This window comes from Dromiciops gliroides, chromosome 2 (assembly GCF_019393635.1).
Source record: "Dromiciops gliroides isolate mDroGli1 chromosome 2, mDroGli1.pri, whole genome shotgun sequence".
Lineage (NCBI taxonomy): Eukaryota > Metazoa > Chordata > Mammalia > Microbiotheria > Microbiotheriidae > Dromiciops > Dromiciops gliroides.
The window spans coordinates 402,052,216-402,074,624 of NC_057862.1; the positions used below are offsets into that span (position 1 = coordinate 402,052,216).

General features: G+C 36.3%; 1 protein-coding gene across 4 annotated transcripts in view; it reads left to right on the forward strand.

Annotated features, from left to right (window-relative positions):
• The window catches only part of RPGRIP1L (RPGRIP1 like), a 131,618-nt gene extending 109,713 nt beyond the window's left edge, over positions 1–21,905 (forward strand). For 2 of the 4 annotated variants that reach the window (XM_043988469.1, XM_043988472.1), the window contains 3 exons: positions 5,021–5,105; positions 14,921–15,054; positions 18,534–21,905. In XM_043988469.1, the coding sequence (XP_043844404.1) occupies positions 5,021–5,105; positions 14,921–15,054; positions 18,534–18,646 (332 nt within the window). In that variant the 3' untranslated portion in view covers positions 18,647–21,905. The remainder of the gene's footprint in view (positions 1–5,020; positions 5,106–14,920; positions 15,055–18,533) is intronic. The other 2 variants (XM_043988468.1, XM_043988471.1) reach the window with 1 other exon arrangement.
• The last annotated feature ends 504 nt before the right edge of the window (positions 21,906–22,409 follow it).

Sequence of the window (22,409 nt, forward strand, 5' to 3'; positions counted from 1 at the left end):
CTGAAAGTAACTGCACAGTATTTGAATTGTTTCTTTCCGGCTACTTGCAATATTTTCTCCTTGACCTGGGAGCTCTGGAATTTGGCTGTAATATCCTGGGAGTTTTTACTTTGGGATGTCTTTCAGGAAGTAATCAGTAGATGTTTTCAGTGTCTCTTCTACTCTCTCCAAAATATCAGGGCAGTTTTCCTTGACAATTTCCTGAAAGATGATGTCTAGGTTCTTTTTTTGTTCATGTCTTTTAGACAGTTAAATAATTCTTAAATTATTTCTCCTTGATCTGTTTTCTAGGTCAGTTGTTTTTCCAATAAGATATTTCATATTTTCTTCTATATTTTCATTGTTTTGACTTGTCTTACTATTTCTTGAAGTATCATGGAGTATCATTTGCCCGATTCTAATTTTTAAGGAATTATTTTCTTCAGTAAACTTTTGTACCTCTTTTACCATTTGGCCAATTCTGTTTCCTTTGATGTTTCTTCACTATTTTTTGTACCTCTTTTACCAAGCTATTAATTCTCTTTTCATAATTTTCTTCCATCACTCTAATTTCTTTTCCCAATTTTTCCTCTACTACTTTTTTTTTAAAAATAAAAATGTTTAGTTTTTTTAAAAGTACACAGTGCTTGGCACATAGTTGGCCCTCTATAAGTGCTTATTTCCTTCTCTTCACCTTTACATGCTCTTCTTAACATGTATTCCAATTATGAGAAATAGCAAGTTCCTCTACTTTTTTCTTCATTTCTTCCCTAGTGTAATCCTTTTCTTTCCTCTCTTTAAACCAACAAAATAGAACAGAACCATTTGTAGGCCCTGTGTTTGTCTTTCTTTACTTCCTCTGTGACCCTTGAAACCACTGGTATTGCCCTAAGCTAGTCTCTACTTAACTTTGCAGTGACATTGTTTGCAATGGTTGTTTCTAAAAGGATTGTGAAAAATTACTCTACTACTCTTATCTTTTTTTTAGTTCTTCCAGGAATTCTTGGTGGAATTGGTCCAATTAACATTTGAGGTTTTGTAGCTATTTTCACATTGTTGTCTTCCTAGGTTGTATCTTGGTCTTTCCTGCCAACATCATATCTTTTTTATGGTCTAGCTCTTTTTTTTTTTGTCATTTGCTTATTCTTCCAGCCTATTTCTAGACATTTGACTTTATGTTAAAGACAGACTCTGCTCATCTTAGGGCGAGGAAACACTGTCCCAAGCTTTAGACTTTCTCTTATTGCTATTTTCAGAGCTAGTTCTGGGATCTGCACATTTTTGGTGCTTCCAAGGTGGTGTAATCCAAGGAGAGGTGTGGTCACTGCTCTCCTGGTCTGGGCAATAGTCTTTACCCAAGAAGGGCCCCAGCTTCCCTGGAGACACAAGTGCTAGTGCCCTTCTTTGGCCTGGAACTGTGACCCAGTCCCCTGTTCTCCTGTAGCCAAAAGGACTATTTTTCCTCTCTGCCCTGGCACCGTGACCAAGGCCCCTGCTCTTTGTGACCAACCATGAGCACACCTCTCCATCCTAGAACTGTAACCCAGAACTGCATATCATCAATAAAATTGCCAGTCAGCACCAGCTGTGCCCACTGCCAGTAAAGCATCCCCTATAATCTATTTCTGATGAATTGTCCAACCACCTGTCTCTGGGCTGAGGGCTCCTAAAGCTTCTGCTGCCACTGTTACAGCCACCTCCAAGGCTCACTGATGGTGTTGCTGCTTCAAGAGCTCCAGGCCACTGCCCACTTCAGTGTCACAGCCCTCTCCTGCCAACCTCCTAAGTTATCTTAAGCTGGGAAAACGTCTCACTCTGACCTTTTGTTGGCTGTGCCACTCCAAAATTCAATTTTATTTCATAGTTGTTTGGAGGGAAATGTTGGGAAAGATTGGTTGTATTTGGCCTCTTATCCCCCATCTCGGCTCTACCCCCATCACACATGTCCTTTAAAAGCCAACTTATTCATGCAAACTTTATGTTAAAGGAGAATGTTATTCTGGAAGTTTGGCAAGTTGGAAAATAAAGAATGAGTTACAGTGACAAAAAAAACTTTTTTTTAAAAAGCCAACTTAGATACCACCTCCTCAAAGAACACTTCCCTGACCCCACTCAAGTAACAACCTTCCTCTTTGGAGCTCACTCAACATTTTGATTTTTTCCTTTCTAACTAGGCCACTTGTGTAACATTATGAGTTATATTTGTCTGCATATTACAGTTACCAACTTCTAGTATAATACTTCATGTACAGGAAACACAATACTTTTTTGTGGAATTTGTTGAATTAAAAATTAAAAAGCTTGAGGATAGGGTCATGACCTAATAAAGACAAGAGTATATGTGACCTACTTCTCCCAGTGTGAAATAACATAAGAACTATTATCTAGTTACTGAGCCTATACAAAATTCAGATAAGTAGAATAGTTACACAGCATGTAGTATAGAGGTGGGAGAAAGAAGGGGAGCTATGTCAACTTTTAATCTAAAGAGAACTAATTTGGAAAGTCATTTGATCATCTCCAAAGTTGGATACAAGTAATTACTTTCAACTAATACAGCAGGATCTAAGTAATTGGATCAAAGGAAGTAGGCCATGAGTATAAGTGAATTATAATTGTCAGAACTATGAGCCTGAGTTGGAATTCTTTTTTTTTTTTTCCTAAGTTGGAATTGTTAATGGGACATCCGGTCCAATTGATAGTGATTTATGAAAGTGTATGAGAAGTGCCAGACAGCTACCTTTTGCATTTCAGTTAGAAGGAATTAAAATATCCCAGAGCTGATATTACCATCCATTTTCTAAGAGAGTTTGCTAATATTTATGAAAGTCAAAGAAAGTCTGGACTTAAAGCCAAAGGAAATATTTGTTGAAAAAATAAATGAATTTTTCTTGGTCTATTGTAAAGAAGTAAGTAAAGAAGAAGACTGACTTACATTGACTAGTCTGCCCTAGGTAATGACTGACTGGCAAAATTTTATTTAAATTTTATGTAGATTTTTACATTTATTAACTTCTTACTACTGGTCTAATCTTTGTCCTTAAACTGCATGGATGATTATCAGGACCTAGAAAAATGATAGCACCTTGGAGTCTTCAAAGCTTATTGTCCAACCATTTCCTGAATCAGTAAGACTAGAATAGAAAGTTAGTATTTGATGTGATAACCTTTAAGAAATAATGTCCAGGGGGCGACTAGGTGGTGCAGTGGATAAAGCACCGTCCCTGGATTCAGGAGTACCTGAGTTCAAATCCGGCCTCAGACACTTGACACTTACTAGCTGTGTGACCCTGGGCAAGTCACTTAACCTCCATTGCCCCGCAAAAAAAAAAAAAAAAAAGAAAGAAAGAATGTCCAGAGCATGTTTAAAGATAGCATAATCAACTATTAAAATTCTGTACTTATATTTATAAAATACTTTGAAAGCATAGGTATTGGTTATTGTTCATTCTTAATAGCTATTCTTTTTTGTAACATGCTAAAATTGGTCCTTTTTTATATTATCCCCATTTTAGAAATCAAAAAACTAAGATGAATGTAGTCAAAGGAAGTGGCTGGGATAACTCAGAAACAACAGATAAGCCAGAATTATAGGCTATAGGTATCCTGATATCACTGATATAATAAATCCCAATTCTGTAGTGATTTTTATTTACTCAGAGATGCTAAGCAGAATTTGGAGTTTGGCAGCTCAGGCCTATCAGGCTATATTAGGTATTAATTTAGGGATACAATTTTTGTAAGGCTATTTACACTTTTGTAGTTCATCCTTGCTGAGGTATTATAACTTTCTCAAAATGTTTTAGTAAAAATAGCTTTCTGGTTGTTATTCTGCCTTTCACATTTATTCATGGAGATATATGACTTCCTCTATCATAAAAACAAGCTGTTTACTTACTACTGAGGCTATTTGGTTATCTAGGATAATTTAAGTGATTGCCATTTACTTCTTCCATGAACCATGAAGCTGATGGATAGCAGCACAATTTGGAATCAGAATTATATTGCATAGGAAAAAAATGTTCTCAGTAATGAAGTATACTTTCTTCTAATAGAAAACAAGAGATCTGCCTTTAGAATTATCCTGGTATCTCAGACTGTTCACTTTGATCAGGAAAAATCTTTGATTTGATATCTTTGGTTGTAGGGAAGCCTTTTCTTCTAAAATGATGTCAGAAAAATGTCTTTAAAGGCTAAGACACACACCAAAAGTTATCTGGGGGAAATGAACCCTAAACTAAGGTGAAAACATTATAAGGTTCAAAAACTCAACAAATAGCACTTTTTATTTGGTTTTTCCAAATTATTCATGGATAAGGATTAATAAAGTAATTTATCCATCTTAATCATCTTGATTTAAGTTTGGATTCTTTACTGGGATCTACTCTGGCCTTATTTATGCTAGGCATTTATTTTAAAAACAAAAGACAAATGCCTAAATACTAAAAAAAAAAAAAAAAAATCTTCTTTTGCTCCCCTCCCCCAACCCTTTTTTGTTGTTGTTCCTCCCCTCACTCCCACCCGCAGTAAACGTCAGGCCTTGGATTTCCTCAACCTAGTGCACTAGATGCCTCTGTTATTGCATGTTGTGGCAGGAGAGGAGGATTAAATTACTGAGCCTGTCAGAAAAGACAAGCACTCTGCCATACATTATCATTATCACTCGCTTCTTGGGCGCAAGAAAATGCAGTAAATCCCCTCAAATACAAAGCAATAAAGGCCGCTGGCTTTTACCACCATGACTGCCAGTGCCATTAACAGGCAATGACAGCAATGTGGCACACTTAGATGTTGCTTGTATCTTTTCTGACAGTGTGCACATAAACCTGCCAGTGACATGACATTAGATCACATGACTATTCAGATTTGATTCTGGTTTCCAGAGCTGCTTTCTTTTTCCAAGTATACTATAACAGCGTACAACTTGCTTTTATCATGTGTCTCTTTAAAAATAAATATTTATAAAAATACAGAAATGGCCAAATATTAACATGTATCCCTGAGTGGTTTTTGATTGCAGGTTTTTTTTTTTCTCTTGTAGTGTTATATGTGGATAAAGAAACCAACCAAGCAAGAAGAGAGTCTTTAAAGACTATATTACAAAGACCAGAGATGCCTAACGGAAGGTACCTTTAGAGTTATTCATTTACTTTAGGTTGCTAATATAAATGTCAACATAAGAATGTACATGCATATTTGTAGGCTCTGCTATCATTTGTGTCCATTATAATGCCCAGTAATTTTTATCTTCCAATCATCATTTATTTATTTTTGGTGATAATATGTGTTCTCATTCCATAATGTTATTGAAGTACTTGAAGCGTTTATCTTCTAACCTTATTTAACAAGGTTATAAAATCTCTTTTGCCTGTTTTAGGGAAGAGCAAACTTTCTAACTAAAATTAAAAACTCCCTAGTTTGGGTTCAATGGAATGCCCTTTTGAACATAATCTGATTTGAACAAGTAATATTTTTACTGTTTTCGTTAGTGGAGTTTTACGCTTAAATTCTATTTTGTTCTATCGTTTTTTGAGTATACATCTTACATAAGCTCCTTGAGGACAGGGGCCATGTCTTATCATCTTTGCAAGCACATACAAGCACTTAATAAATTTTTGTTCAGTTATATGAGGGCTAAAATATGTGGAGCTGGAATCCTTGATTAAATGAATGCTGCCCCTAAATCAGTATGGATTTAATTAAGACCACCTTTTCCAGCTTTGACTGCCCAGGGATGAAGATATACAATCTTGTCACTGTTCCCTTTTTTGTTAACTGTTGAGCCCTACTGATAGTAGAGGCATCGATAACTCAAACAACCAGTATTTAGCAAGGACACAATTTGTGTCAGGAACTGTGCAAGGTGCTGGGAATACAAGTATAATGAATGAAGCTTCTCACATGGAGTTTACATTCTAATTTTAAAGATAACAAATACATATATAAATATATGCTGTATAAAGTGAATAAAACAAATATATATAAAGTAGTTTTAGAGGAAAGGCATGTCTCTTGTGTGTTGCTTCCTCAAAAATGGCTGATGGAGAAGCAGAACCAAGGTGGCAGAGTAAATAAAGGGAGTATTCTAGCTGAACTTTCCCAACATTCCTCTCTAAACAACTTTAAAATAGCATGTCAAATTGAATTCTAAAGCAGCATAACCAATAAAAGGTCAAATTGATACATTTTCCCAGCTCAGGAAGACTTAGGAAGTCAGAAGGAGAAATCTGTGGATCTGGTGTTGGGGCTGGCCAGGAGCACAGAGGGTATGAACCAGCTGTGGGCCTAGGAAGCAGTGGCAGCAGTATCTTTAGTACCAGGTGCTGTCACTGCCCAGAGATAGTAAGAGGATTGAACACCTGGTCAGAAAGAGATTCTAGAGGAACCCTGTGCTAGCACTGGATGTAGGACCAGGTGCCATCTAGCAACTCCATTGCCTATTACCCAGTTTTGTATCACAGTTCCAGCATGGAGAGGAGTGTTTGCAGTCACAAGGAAGCAGGAACCCTAGTTCCCAGTCCCACTTCCAGAACAGAGAGGAGTTGTGGTCATGAGGGAACAGGGGTCTCACCTGGATAAAGACCAAACCTCAGACCTAGAAGGCAATCTCCCTATAACACCCCACCTTGGAAGCACTGAAAATGCTAACATTGAAAACAATTGGGCTAAAAAGCCTCAAACTCAGCGCTTGCTCACTCTCGCTCTCTCTCTCTCTCTCTCTCTCTCTCTCTCTCTCTCTCTCTCGCTCTCGCTCTCGCTCTCGCTCTCGCTCTCTCTCACACACACACACACACACACACACACACACAAACCAACTCTACCACAAAATCCCAAGTCAAGAAATAATATGGGAAAAATGAGCAAAAAAGAAGAAGAAGAAAAGCTGACGATAAAAACCTGCTATGGTGGCAGAGAAGTTCAAGACAAACTTGAAAGAAGATAATGACATGACATCATCTACAAGCAGAGCCTTGAAGAAAAATGCAAATTAGACACAAGCCCAACAGAAATTCCTAGAAGGGCTAAAACAGTGTGAGAGAGATGAAAACAAGTGGGGGGAAATTTTTTTTTTTAATCAAATAACAGTAGAGGAAAAATAGGGAGAAGAAATGAGAGCAATACAAAAAAAATATGAAGAGAATTAATAGCTTGGTAAATAAGGCACAAAAAATTTTTCAAGAAAATAACTCCTTAAAAATCAGAATTGGCCAAATGGTAAAAGAAGTACAAAACCTCAATGAAGAAAATAATTCCCTAAAAATTAGAATTGGTCAAATGGAAGCTAATGACTCCATGAGACAAGAAACAATAAAACAAAGCCAAAGGAGTGAAAAAATAGAAGACAATATGAACTATCTCATAGGGAAAAACAACTCACCTGAAAAATAGATTGAGGAGAGTTAATTTCAATACTACTGGACTACCTGAAAGCCATAATCTCAAAAAGAACCTAGACAATCTATTTTAAGATATTATAAAGGAAAACTGCCCTTATATCTTAGAAGCAGAAAGCAAAATAAAAACTGGAAACATCTACTTATAACCTTCTGAAAGAGATCCCAAAATGAAAATTCCCAAGGAGAAAATGTTGCAAGAAACTTACAAGAAAAAATTCAAATGCCATGAAACCACAGTCAGAATAACAAGGTACGGGGGCAGCTAGGTGGCGCAGTGGATAAAGCACCGGCCCTGGATTCAGGAGTACCTGAGTTCAAATCCGGCCTCAGACATTTGACACTTACTAGCTGTGTGACCCTGGGCAAGTCACTTAATCCCCATTGCCCTGCAAAAAAAAAAAAAAAAAAAAGAATAACAAGGTACAACAACTACCACTGTAAAGAAGCAGAGGGCTTGGAATGTGATATTCCAGAAGGCAAAAGAGCTAAGATTACCGGCAAGAATAATCTAGCTAGCAAAACTGAGTATAATACTGCAGGACAAAAAAAAAAAAAATTAATGAAACAGAGTACTTTCAGCCTATTCCTGATGAAAATACCAGAGCTGAATAGAAAATTTGATGTTTAAACACAGGACTTTAGAGAGACATAAAAAGGTAAATATGAGTGAAAAATCATGAGAAAATTAACAAGGTTAAACTGCATATATTCCCAAATGGGAAGATGATAGATGTAAACCCCCAAGAACTTTATCATCATTAGGAAAATTAGGAGTCTACTTTAGAGTGCATTGGTGTAATTCTGTTGGGATGATCTCAAAAGTAAAATGAAAGACTGAGAAAGGGATGTACTGGGAAAAGGGAACGAAAGAATGGGAAAATTATCTCACATAAAAGAGGCTCACAAGGAAGAGTTTTTATAATAGAAGGGAAAATGGGGGCAGGGAGATCAGCAATGCTTGATCCTCATTCTCATCTGAAGTGATTCAAAGTGGAAAGAATAGATAGATAGATAGATAGATAGATAGATAGATAGATAGATAGATAGATAGATAGATAGATAGATAGATAGATAGATAGATAGATACACACACACACTCAGTTAGGACTAGAAATCTATCTTTCCCAGCAGGGAAATAGGAGGGGAAGGGACTAAGAAAGGGGGTCAGTAATTAGAGGGAGGGCAAGTTAAGGGAGCAGTAATCAGAAGAAAGATGGTTCATCAAACAGTATTGCTTTCTTTGTACACAATGTTTTCTTGGTTCTGCTCGCTTCATTATAATCAGTTCATACATGTCTTTCCAGGCCTTTCTGAAGTTGATGGTTCCCCATTTTTTCTGACAGTTCACATTTTTTTTTCAATTAAGTATTTTTTCCCCTCTCCACAATGAAAAGAAAAAAGAAAAACAAACCCTTTGTAAGAAAAATATATGCACAGTCAAGCAAAACAAGTTTCCATATTGGATTTATCCAAAAATGTGTCTTATTGTGCACAGTTACCCATTTCTTAAGGATCATGAGGTGATTGTTGAGGGTTAGAGTTTTCGAGTGAGCTTCCCAGTAAGAAGAGCACCATCCTCTGAGTGAAGAAGATGTCTCAGAGTTACCTAGTTCTTGAAGTATGCAGACCATCTTTTAATGCTTTAGTTTCATTTTTTGAGAAAGTGAAATGGTAAAATCCACCTGAGGAATATCTCGCATCCTCTTGTTTCTCTGGGTAATGAAGGATCTCTAAGGTTTTATACCTTTATAACTAGTGATTTTTTTTTTACCATTTTTATACCACCACTGTTTCTTCTGATGCTTCCATAGTCTCAGATGCCCAGTCACTGAAGAATAAAAGGATAAATATTTGATCATTTTACCAAAAGAAATTGGTTTATATTGGTTTATATATTAGCTGTATCTGTGTCCTCTCTGATCCATACTTTGTTCCAATGGCAGAGCTCTAGGCTGACCCACTACAGCACAGTTGAATTTATCTTCCTATCTGTGCTCACTTTATTTTTGGAATTTTAATACATATTATTAATAGCATTCTTCATCTAGGGTAATTTTTTTTATAATAATTTTTAGCCAGGTGGGGTGATGCCTGCCTATAATCCCTGCTCCTAGGGAGGCTGAGAATGTTGTCTCACTTCAGTTCAGAAGTTCCAAGGTCCAGTAGGGTCAAAGTCAATCAGGTATCTGCAATGAATTCAGCACCAATATTGTGATTGCTGGGAGCACAGAGCCACCAGACTGATGCCTTAGGAGACGTGAAACCAGCCCAGGTGGGAAAAAAAGAACACATCAGAACTTCAGTGCAAAACATAGTGGGATTCGGCCTCTGAATGGCAGCTGTACTTCCAGTCTGGGCAAGATAGGGAGACACAATAAAAAAAAAAAACTATAAAGAGAACAGGTTCTTCCTTGCCCTGAACTTCTCTTTTCTCAAAAGACCTATTTTTTTTGACAGAGTAGTAAAAACTGTTTCCATTGTAACATCATTAACTGTTTTCTATTATTCCATTCCAAACTCTCTCCATTGTAATGATTCTTTCACATCATATTCCTTTAAGAAGGTCCTGGGGGGCAGCTAGGTGGCACAGTGGATAGAGCACCGGCCCTCCTGGAGTCAGGAGTACCTGAGTTCAAATCCGGCCTCAGACACCTAACACTTACTAGCTGTGTGACCCTGAGCAAGTCACTTAACTCCAATTGCCTCACTAAAAAAAAAAAAAAAAGGTCCTGGGAAGACATTACTATTAAGTAGTTCTTCAAATCCCCCACAGAGACACAAGCAATTCTGTTTTGTTATGTTTTAACATAAAAACTAAGGGCCTTGTTCGAGTTCATAGAACAAGCTTCAGGCAGACTTGGGCTAGGTCCAGGGGTTGCTAGTTCTGTGTTTTATTCTTACCATTTGATGATAAGATGTTTCAAACTGAACTTCCCCAGTGGACAATATTTTCATAAAGATAAAAATTTATATTTGAATCTAACACTGCCTAAAGACAATTGTTAAAATTAACAACTTGGCCTCTTTAAGCTATTTAGAAGTTAGTATATTCATTAAAGTTCCATATATTCTGAGGATTAGTTTTTTGTTTTGTTTTTTGTTTTTGGCAGGGCAATGAGGGTTAAGCCCAGGGACACACAGCTAGTAAGTGTCAGGTGTCTGAGGCTGGGTTTGAACTCAGGTCCTCCTGAATCCAGAACTGGTGCTTTATCCACTGTGCCACCTAGCTGCCCCAAAAAATTGCTTTTTTTTTTTTTTTTGGTGAGGCAATTGGGGTTAAGTAACACAGCTAGTAAATGTTAAGTGTCTGAGGTAGGATTTGAACTCAGGTCCTCCTGACTCCAAGGTCATTGCTCTATCCACCATGTCACCTAGCTGCCCCTAGCCTGGCTTCTTAAATTATGGGTCACAACCCCATATTTGGCAACAGTAAAAGGTTATGTATATCTATTTTATGTAACTTATATGCATGGGGTTATATAAGAATTTCTTGGACAAAAGAAAAAAAGGGTCACAAGTGGTAAAAGTTTAAGAAGCCCTGGTCTATAGTAATGATAACTTTAAAAGCCTGAGTTGTTCTGAGGTATCACCTCACACCTATCAAAGTGGCAAATATAACAAAAAAGGAAGATATTGGATGTTGGAGGGGATGTAGGAAAGCTGGGACACTAATCTACTGTTGGTGGAGTTGTGAAAAGATTCAGCCATTCTGGAGAACAATTTGGAACTATGTCCAAAAGGCAATAGAATCGTGCATATGCTTTGATCTAGCAACACCACTGCTAGGTTTATATCCCAAAGACATCCCCAAAAAGAGAAAAAGATATATTTGTACAAAAATTATTTATAGCAGCTCTTTTTGTGATGGCTGAGAATTGTAGATCAAAGGAATGCCCATCAATTGGGGAATGGCTAAGCAAATTGTGGTATATGATGGTGATTTAATATTATTGTGCTATAAGAATGACAAGCAGGATGACTTCAGAAAGGCCTGGAAAGACATGTATGAACTGATTATAATGAAGCAAGCAGAACCAAGAAAACATTGTGTACAGAGGAAGCAATATTGTTTGATGAAGAACTGTGAATGACTTGACTATGCTCAGCAATTCAATGATCTAAGACAATCCCCAAAGGACTATTGATGAAACATACTATCCACCTCCAAAGAAAGAACTGATATTGATGGAACAGAGTGAAGCATGCTATTTTTCACTTTCTTTCATTTTTTTTCTTTTAATCAAGTTTTCTTGTACAAAATGACAAATATGGTAATGGTTTACATAATCATACATGTATAACCCATACCTAATTGCTTGCTGCCTCGGGGAAGGAGGAGGGGAGGGAGGGAAGGAGGGATAAAAATTAGAACCCAAAATTATGTATAAAAATGTTTATTAATCTAAATAAATAAATTCACTAAATGGGGCAGGGGGGAGCTTGAGCTGTCAGACTTAAACATATCTAATCAGAACAGTGGCTACCTTGCTACTATAATTAATAAATTATATTGGCAGAGCTTATCCTGTGCCAACTTATATTCACAGGTATGCAAATGCTTTTTTTTTAAATATTGGAATTGATATTTGTTTATCAAAATGTATGGTACCGAAATTGATTTGTACATATTTTCCTTCAATTCCTTTTTAATATTTTATGACTAATCTGCTATAATATGTGTAATGCAAAATACAAACTGTATAGCATGTAATAGACTTTAATTTTCTTTAAAAAATTTAGTGACAGGGACAGCTAGGTGGCACAGTGGACAGAGCACCTGCCCTGGATTCAGGAGGACCTGAGTTCAAATCTGGCCTCAGACACTTGACACGTACTAGCTGAGTGACCCTGGGCAAGTCACTTAACCCTCGTTGCCCTGCCAAAAAAAAAAAAAGTTTAGTGAAAATAACCAAAAAGTCACATTAAATTATTATCTTCATATGATGACATATATAGGGAAAGTCCATTCCTTCTTCTCACCTACTCTCCTTTCTATCCCACCCCTCATATCTAATTTCTCTTTTCCTTCCTCTCCTCCCCATAATTTATTTACTCTCATTTATCTCTTCCTATCCTTTATCCCTTCCCTCCCTCTCTTCTACTGTCCAAGGGTGGGCTCCTTTAAGAAGCCCTCTGTCTATCTTTTCCCACCTAAAAACTCAGACTTGTCATAGCCCCATATACCTTGTATTGTTACTCATCTCTTTACAAGAATTTTCGGCTTCTGTAACTCAATTATTATTTCCTCAAAGGGTGGGAGCGAAGTTTAATATCTCTTCATATAACTAGAACCTAGTTTGATGATGATGGTGATAATGATGTGTGTGTGTATTTTGTGTTAAAATGTAAATGTAGGGGCGGCTAGGTGGCACAGTGGATAAAGCACCGGCCCTGGATTCAGGAGTACCTGAGTTCAAATCCAGCCTCAGACACTTGACACTTACTAGCTGTGTGACCCTGGGCAAGTCACTTAACCCCCACTGCCCTGCAAAAAAATAATAATAATAATAAAATAAAATGTAAATGTATATGTATGTAAATGCTATTCTTTTGTAGATAAGTTTTTCTAAATTCCTTTAATATTCAATCCTTTCAGATTAATCTTGTCTTTTCCTAGTTTTATATTTGAAATTTCAAATCACTTTTCATTTAGAGGAAGCACTGTTTATAAGACTCAAAGCCAGAAATACTGCATTTTAAGATTTTATCATCTCCATGGTCTTTTGGAGGTTATTGTCCCTCTCTATATGTCAAAATTCTCATATATTAAAAGATGAAATTAATTATTTTTAAAATGCTATGTAAGAGGGGCAGCTAGGTGGCACAGTGGATAAAGCACCAGCCCTGGATTCAGGAGTACCTGAATTCAAATCCGGCTTCAGACACTTGAAACTTACTAGCTGTGTGAGCCTTGTCAAGTCACTTAACCCCCAATGCCCTGCAAAAAAAAAAATGCTATGTAAGAGTTCTTGGGGTAGTTGGTGCTATATGAGTATAAAATTTATCTTTGTTATTATGGTATAACCACTATATTTTTTCTTTGTCATGTACAAGGTATGCTTTAAGATTTCCCTATTTTAATTTCCTCTCTTCCAAGCATATATATTGTTACTAATTCCATTTCTCACTCTGGTGATCTGACAGTGGCCATGCTGTTCTTTAAAAAAACTTATTTTGGGGGCAGCTAGATGGTGCAGTGGATAGAGCACTGGCCCTGGAGTTAGGAGTACCTGAGTTCAAATCTGGCCTCAGACACTTAACACTTACTAGCTGTGTGATCCTGGGCAAGTCACTTAATCCCAATTGCCTCACTTAAAAAAAAAAAAACTTATTTTGAAATATATTTCACTGGATTTCAGTACAAACTCTATCCTGAAATCTACTTTCAAAAAAAGGATGTGTATTTTAATAGCTATACTTTAAGGCAGAAATATTAGATTTATGCACTGCAGATCTTAATCTCTACCCTTCAAAGTTGGCCCGCTGGGGTGGTGCAGGGGGAGAGGGGGAAGGGTAACATTACGGAGTAGTCTTTATTATGGTTTTGACTCCAATTTTTCTATAAACATTCGTTGGTAACTAAAATTAGTCTCTTAGGAAAGAAATTAAATGTTGTATATCGTAAACTAGTTAGCTTAGAATTAAACTTTGCCTTGTTTACTAATGCTTATAGGAGTTTGGGTAGAATTTGCTTATTTCTTTAAGGTATCATTTCTCAGAGACTTAGATTGTGTGTTTTGCAATTGTTTCTGATTTTAGGTAATACTTGTTGAAAATTTGAAAATAGTAAAATTTATAGATACCCATGGTTTAAACTATGCTGCCAAGACATATCAAAAGATGACTTCATTGTAGATTCCCATAATTTGGTCAATCCAAGTGTGTTTGGCTTCAGTACAAGCCACTAATTCAAATCAGCTCCATCTGAGCACTACAGTTAAGTGTTTAAAAGTAAAATTAAACTTGGATGCCATAATTGAAAGTTAAAAGATTGCTGAAGTAATACATATTTCTTGTATAGTTGTTGACTAAGAGTACATCATTCATTTAGGGTGATTCAGAATGATGCCAAGAGTGTATAAGCCATTCATTTTTGAACTGCATGGAGTTGGTTAAATTGCATTGCACTAAGTTAAAGTTATGTTGAAGCCTATTGAATTTCTACGGAGCATCCTGAACTAACTTACACAGCCCTGATTCACTTTCATCTTTGTAGGCTAAAAAAGATGTCATTTAAAACTATAATGTTACTGGATTATATGTAAAGTATTGAACATACCAATCTTATTTGCCTACCAGTTTCCCTAGTTGCTAAAGATGAACACAACAAAGCTTAGGAAGGTATATGACAATGCATTTAGGAATTGCGTATCACAATAAAATTGGAATAGTTGGCATCACAACTCATCCATATGAAAGTAACATTCTTTTTAGTGTGGCAATTAGAGACTTAGAATCTTCATATTTAAAATCATTCTAGAGTTTTGACTGCAAATGATTGAAAGTAATTGCCCTTTTTGGTGATTTTTCTTTTTTCTTCTTAGTATCAGATTCACCGTGGTAAGTGATCCTCCAGAGGATGAACAAGATCTTGAGTGTGAAGACATTGGCATTTCTCATGTCAGTCTCATTGAAATATTTCAGAAGGAAAAAGACATCATTGAGCAAAATATTGATGGTAAGTATAGAGATGTGGCTCAATATTTTGGTTATGAATAATATTTAAATTCAGACCCATATTTTAGAGTATTTTCTTTGCTAATTATAAAACTATTGAGTAACACTTTACCTAGTTATGTGGGTTTCTTCCCTTTCTATGAAAAATTGAAAAATAATTGTTTGGCTTCATAAGGAATTACTGAATGTTTAATGAATGACTTGGGGGAAAATCTTAATAAAGAAATTTCTTTTTAGATTTTGTCTTAACATTTAGTTTATGGAAAACAATCTTTCAGGCCTGACTTCCATTTAAAACACCCTAAGTATATTGGTCTTAGTTAAGACAAGTTCCTTTGAAAACCTTCCTTTTCAGTATGCCAAAGGTTGTTATCACTTCAAAACTCCCTCAAGGGTAATTAAAATTAAAGAGACATGAGGGATGTTTCTTAAATGTTATTTTCATGGGTTTTAACATCTCTATTCATGACTCTCAGCAATTTTTAAAAATCAGTACCTCTACTCTCCTCTCACACTCTTCTAATGTCTAGCTTCTAATCCTCATCATTCAACTGAAACTGCTCTCCAAAGTTACCAACTATCTCTTAATTACCAAATCTAATGGCCTTTTCTCAGTCCTCATTCTTCTTGACCTCTGTGCAGTTTAACAATATCATTCACCCTCTTCTCCTTGACACTCTCTTCTCTATAGGTTTTGATGACACTGCTCTCTCCTTGCTCTCCTCCTACCTGTCTTAGCACTCCTTCTTAGTTTCTTTTGCTGGATCTTCATCCAGGTCATACCTACTAAGTGAGGATTTCCTCAGGACTGTGCTAGGTCCTCTTCCCTTGTTCTTATATGCTGTTTATCTTAGTGATCTCATCAATGGCCATGGATTCAGTTATCATCTCTGTGTGATTGATTCTCAGATCTATGTACCCAGCTCTAACCTCTGATCACATATCTCTTAATTGCTTATTGGACATTTCCAATTGAATGCCCTGTAGACATCTCAAATTCAACATATACAAAACACAACTCATTATCTTTCTCCCAAAACTCTCCCTTCCAAACTTTTCTATTACTGTTGAGGACAATATCTAATAAGCCAAACTCATAATCTCAGCTGCTCACTCTCATCACACCACATATCCAATCAGTTGCCAAGTCCTGTAATTTCTACCTTCACAACATCTTTCATATTCACTCCTCTAACAGCTGCCCCCCTGGTATAGGACCTCATCTAATAACTTCCTTGTTGGTCTCCCTACCTCAGATCTCTCCCTACTTCAGTCCTTTCTCCATTCAGCTGCCAAAGTGACCTTCCTAAAGTGCAGGTCTGAGCATGTCACCTCCCTACTCAGTAAAATCTAGCATTACCTCCAGGATCAAATGTAAAATCCTCTATTTGATTTTTTTTTTTTGCTGGGCAGTGGGGGTTAAGTGACTTGCCCAGGGTCACACAGCTAGTAAGTTAAGTGTCTGAGGCCGGATTTGAACTCGAGTACTCCTGAATCCAAGGCCGGTGCTTTATCCACTGCGCCACCTAGCTGCCCCTCTAATTGATTTTTAAAGCCCTTCACAACCTGACCCCTTCCTCCTTTTCTGGTCTTCTTTAATCCCCTCCCTGTACTCTGTAATCCAGTGACACTGACCTCCTTGCTGTTCCTTGAACAAAACACTCCATCCCCCGATTCCGTGCCTTTTGGGGTTTTCCCCATGTCTGGAATGTTTTTCTTTCTTGTCAATGCTTCCTGGCTTTCTTGGCTTCCTTCAAGACTCACCTTAAGTCAACCTTCTACAAGAAGCCTTTACAGGTTCTCCACCATCCATGACTCTCTCCAACAGTTTCCTTCCATTTGCTCTGCATAATTCTTGTGTGTACATAGTAGTTTGAATGTTGTTGCCAGCACTAGAATGTGGGCTTCTTGAGGGCTAAGACCCTATTTTTGCCTTTCTTTGTATCCCCAGCACTTTAAAGGTGCCTAGCACATAATAAGTACTTGAGAAACGTTTGTTGAGGGAGTGGTTCTTCTCTCTTTTTTCTGTGGGCCAAATTGTTGGAATTGTATATTGTAAATAAAAATGCCCATTTTAAGATCTGAGGTACAGCCATTGTAGGGATGTGCCAAGGGGGAGGAGATACGGGAGTGTGGATGGGAACAAGTTTTATTCATGATCTCCCTCGCCAGAGTTAGCAGAGCCTATAAAAATTGTACATGGTTCATCCAGAAAGGTACCTGTCCCTTGGTCAGTTTTACTTACAGCCAAATTTTCCCACATCAAGATCAGACCAAGTAATAAGATCTGTTTTCAAATGGGCTCCTATTTTGATGACTCCCATTGACAAAATGGTACCTTTTGTTGATAGCTTGAACTTTGCAAATATACTCCATGATCCTTCTTTTCCCTCCATGGGATATATTACATTATTTTGAGTTTTTAATAGCTAAACTTTGTTCATCTTGCTGTTTCTTAGGCAAAAGAAGTGAGAGGGTGAGAACCCTGTTCTTGTCTTTCTTTGTATCCCCATTGCCCTCTTTAGCTTGAGGACTTTTCGAGTAGAGATAATAAACAGCTCCATTTGAAGCACAGTACTGTTGGATGTGTACATACATTAATATTAAGAGGAATATGATTTAATGGTTAAGAATATCAGATGATATAATCTAAAAACACTAATCTTATTGATTCTGCCAAGCTGTGTTTTATTTGCATGATAGAACATGTTCTTTCTTTACTTTTACTTCTTTTTCATGGTAGCAACATAAACCTTCTCCTAAAAGCCTAATATTGATCTCCACCTATTCCTTCATCCCTCAGTCCTGAATATCCTGCCTTTTTCACCTATAATACCTGTAAAGGGGGAAAAAACTCTTTTGTTTATACTTTAATACACTTCAGAATTAGTAACTGTGCAAGTTTTTTGGCCATCATTTACCATTTTTTCATTTGTTATTAGTAAAAGTTGGCCTTTCCTGAACCCTTTTAAAAGGCATAACCCTCTTATTGTAGGAATTATAATACTACGGCAGCTACCAAAGTCTTCTTTCAAAGGCAGTGTAACCCTCAGTACTGTTGACTGAGTAATAATAGGGAGGAAATGCCATATTTAGGGATGGAAGTTATTCTGTATACAAGTATTGCATCCATTGGTTTCTCATAAATCTGAAAAAAATCAAACTTCTGTATAGTGTGCATATAATTAGTTACAAATATGTGTGCATACATAATTTTTTGAGGTCAGAATAACAGGAAAAGTTGACTGGGTATAACGTGTATATGTGTACATATGTACGTGTGTGTGTGTGTGTGTATGTATATAATTTTGAGCTGACACCTCACTGGTTCAAATTGTAGATTAAAATAGACAGTTTTTACCCAAATTATGATTTTTAAATTGACAGATATTTCTATGGGACAGTCTGCCTGACTTAAAAGAAAAATATTAAACTTTGGAAATTGAAATTGTTCCTTTCTTTCTCTTGTTTTCTCCCCAGTATTTGACGCACAAGTGGATGGTGAAGTAATTGGCAAGCTTAGAGTAACAGTGGAGGCCTTGCATGCCCTGTACTCCATCTATGAGGAATACAAAGATGAATTGGAGGCATAGAAAATGTTCCTAAGGCATCGCTTTCTCCTGAGTAAATGTTCCCATCGATAGCTCTTAGATGAGGCTTTTGTAATTACTACAGTATATTTAATGTATAATTTATGCACAGCAGAGCCTGGGTTTGAAGTTGTAAAGTTTTGTATACTTTTTGATTTGTTTATTTTTCTATTCCCTTCGTCCCATAACTGCTGCCCCCCCAGGGTCTCAGCCCTCCACAGTGGCCAGCACCTTTTCAATAATTCATACCTACACGATGGCATGAGGGATACTCATTTGCATTTTCTGCATTTTCCTATGAAGAGCAAGAAAGCAAATCAGTTCCTTATTTTTAATAAGCAAGAAGCATGTCTCCGAAAACTTATGAAAAAAATACTTTTATGTTATCCCTAATCACCCAACTAAATGGAATGCTATGATTAGCCTCATTAAGAGTTTTTTTACTGTGAAGATTTTATTAGAAGCAATATATGAAAATTACTTGGATTAATGTGTTAATCTTCCTCTTTAAAATGCTAATATCCATTTTATGCACATTAAAGCTCAGTATGCATTTCTTTGATGCATGCAGTTTCTATCAATTAAATATAAAGAATGAGACTAGCCACAAGACTTATTAAATTACTGCAAGCTTGGGGGCTTTTTTGGTCTTTTTAAAAAATAACTTCACCCCTTCAACTAACATTATTATCAGATATTTGTGATGGTATTTTAGAAAGAGAGACATTTGTGAATACATAGAAATATAGGTATAAGAAATTTACATTTTGAAAACTGGGCATCTTTTATAGAAAGAAAGTATTGAAAGCATGGCTCAGGTTGAACATGTTTAGTTAGAACTGAAGAGACAGGAAAGTATCTTTTTATCAATTTTTAAATTTACATCAAGCATGTACAATGCTTAGTTGTATCTGGATAACTAGACCTAGAAAAGCAGCTCAGAAAGTTAATTTTCTAGCTTTTAACCAATCTCAATGAAGGATTTAATTGATATTTTTAATGGAGCTGTGAATCAATGCTGCAAAAGAATTGTCTCTAGAGGTCTAGGATATAATGCATTTCATTTTTTAATTTACTCTTTTATTTGTCATTTTCTTCAAAGGATTTTATAGGCTGTGGGTTTTCACTGTTTGCAAACAGGCTATGTTCCTTCTTAAGCATATGTAAAGTATTCAGAGAGATAAGTAATTTATTAAAATCTACCTAATTTGCCGTGATATATTAAATCTCTGCTTCAGTGATCACAGACCATTTCATTTAGAGAATTAGGCATTCCCTCTTTGTGTGATTAAAGCTCTGGAAAATGAGTTCTTTGCTCCTATTTGTGAACATTCAAAGCCTGCTAATGGCAAGAAGATGGAATAGATTATGAGACAATTCATTACAGTTCAACAGCAAAAAAAAAAAAGCAGCTATAATGCAAAAATGCAAGTATGAATATCTGCATATACTTTGAACCATCTGTGCTCTAATGGCTTCAATAATGGTTCTTCGTCTTTAGGAGACTTTGAAATTACATCCGTACAATATTAATTTGTTGATGTACATTTTAAGGCCAATAGAGTATGATCTGACCACAGAAATCTATAAATTCTGCTCTGTACTGTTGGGCCTTTCTATCATAGGGCCTGCTATCTCAAAGAGAAGCCCTGCTTTCTCATCAAAACTCTGCAAATCCTCAAAACAACTCATTCTTCTGGAACCTTCAACAGACCACAAACATCTGCAGATTATACCACTCCAAACCTAGTAAACAGCCACATGTTTGTTGTCACTTTGGCTGGCTCTTAGCTCATCTTTTTTAGCCATTCTTTCTAGCTTTCTTTGGCTTCATGCAGTTATATTGTCATTAAGGACCTTAATATTCCCTACAGTAATTTAAAACAGCCATATTATTATACACTAAGATCAACTGAGTGGTTTCAGGACATTTATTGTGGTATTCTCCCAGGAGGTTTGTGTTATTGTTTTAATTCTCTACAACCCAAACTAAATACCTTTCCTACAAAGAGAAGCAGTTTGCTCAGGAAGGACTCTTTCTGATCTCCGAGTTGAGGTGGAAATTTCGATCAGGAAGCTTTATTTCAGAATCTTGTCAACTCTGTTTCCTTCTGGATACTGCACTCTGGGCTAATATCAGATATTTAGTTATGTTTTATTCATATTTATTAGAACATAACATCTAATCCTCATGGTCTGGTTTGGAAATTTTCAACTTCAGCATATTCTAAATTGATTAAACACTCATCTGTGTAGCAGACTTAAAATCTGCTGGCATTTTTTTCAGTAGTTAGATTTTAGTAGGCTATTTTCATTAATATGTCAATTCATGTTCATAACTTATATTAGGCTATCTTTTTGCCTCTTGTTTTTTATCCCAGCGTTCATTGAAATGTTCACCATCTATTAGATTCCAGTGAAAGTCCAGTCTCTAAAAGTTATTTCTTATGAGTCATCCAGACCTCAGCCATAGATGGGGTTTAGAAGCTAGTGAAGATCCCAGCTACAGACACCCCAGCTTAAGGTAACACTTCTGTAAATGTTCGGCAATTGGCATAAATATAAACAGTCAGTGCGATACTTTTGTTGTGGCCCATGCTTTCATTTAGATGTCTAAATAGAAACATGATTTTTCTTTTTTTGTCTAAGTTCACATTGTTTTGCCTATTGTAGTAATATTTCCCTAGCCTCCATCATAAGAAGCAGTTGAGAAAAATAAGTTTTATAGTTAACAATGTGGTTTATGTAGGGAACTTTTCTCTAAACTCTTTGCAGTAACACATTTTCTAAATTAACATGGTTTACTGCTGCTTAACTTAGATTAGTTTTTTAAGAATTAAATGGAGAATATCTTTAATCCAATAAAGGAGGACCCACATTGAAATTCTGCTGTTCCTGTTATTATTCATTCATTACCACAAAACATGAACAAGTTCTGAATGTTACAAAGAAAGTGTTGTCTGAGAAGTAATCATGTGATTTGGGAAACTGCATCCACCCATGTTCCCACAACAAAACATAAATTATTTTGGTAATCTGATATTGAGTTGTGACAATGAAAACCAGTTCTTACACGTGTTGTTACAAAAATCTGCTTATTTTTTTGTGTGTGTGGATTTGGAAAATAACTTCTTTTTAGTCAAACTGAAACTATTGCTAAATTCAGAATGATTTCCTTATGCATTAGACAGCAGAATGTGAGTCAGTTTTGTGAACGAATATCCGAATAAAATGTCATCTTTGTAGTACAGAACCAACAAGGGAAAGCTTTGGGGATGTAAAACTATCAAGCAATTGACAATATCAGTATGATAATTCATCTCCAACTATTAGAGTACATTTTAATAAGTCGCTCATGCCTGAAGGCCTCTGAGTGCCTTAACAAAGAAAAACTAAACACATGATTTATTATAGATAGGGTAACATGCCTAATTAGATCCACGAATGGGAGCAAGCCCTGCTTTATATCCCCTCATACAGAACATAAACAATCTCCAGTGACACACCACAAATCTAAGCTGTGAAACAAGAGTTCTTTGAACTGACAAAATAGAAGAAGAAAACTTACACCCTTCCTCATCTATTTTGCTGTGAGAAAGGATTTTAAAATAGACATTTTCATTTATCATTCAGCATAAAGGCCAAAAATCAAGAACTTTAACCTCCCCTTAAGATGAAGTCTCCAGAACTGGACCTAAAAAGGCATCTGTTCCAACTGCTTCATTTTACAGAAGAGGAAATTTAGAAACTGAGGCAGGAAGTAAGA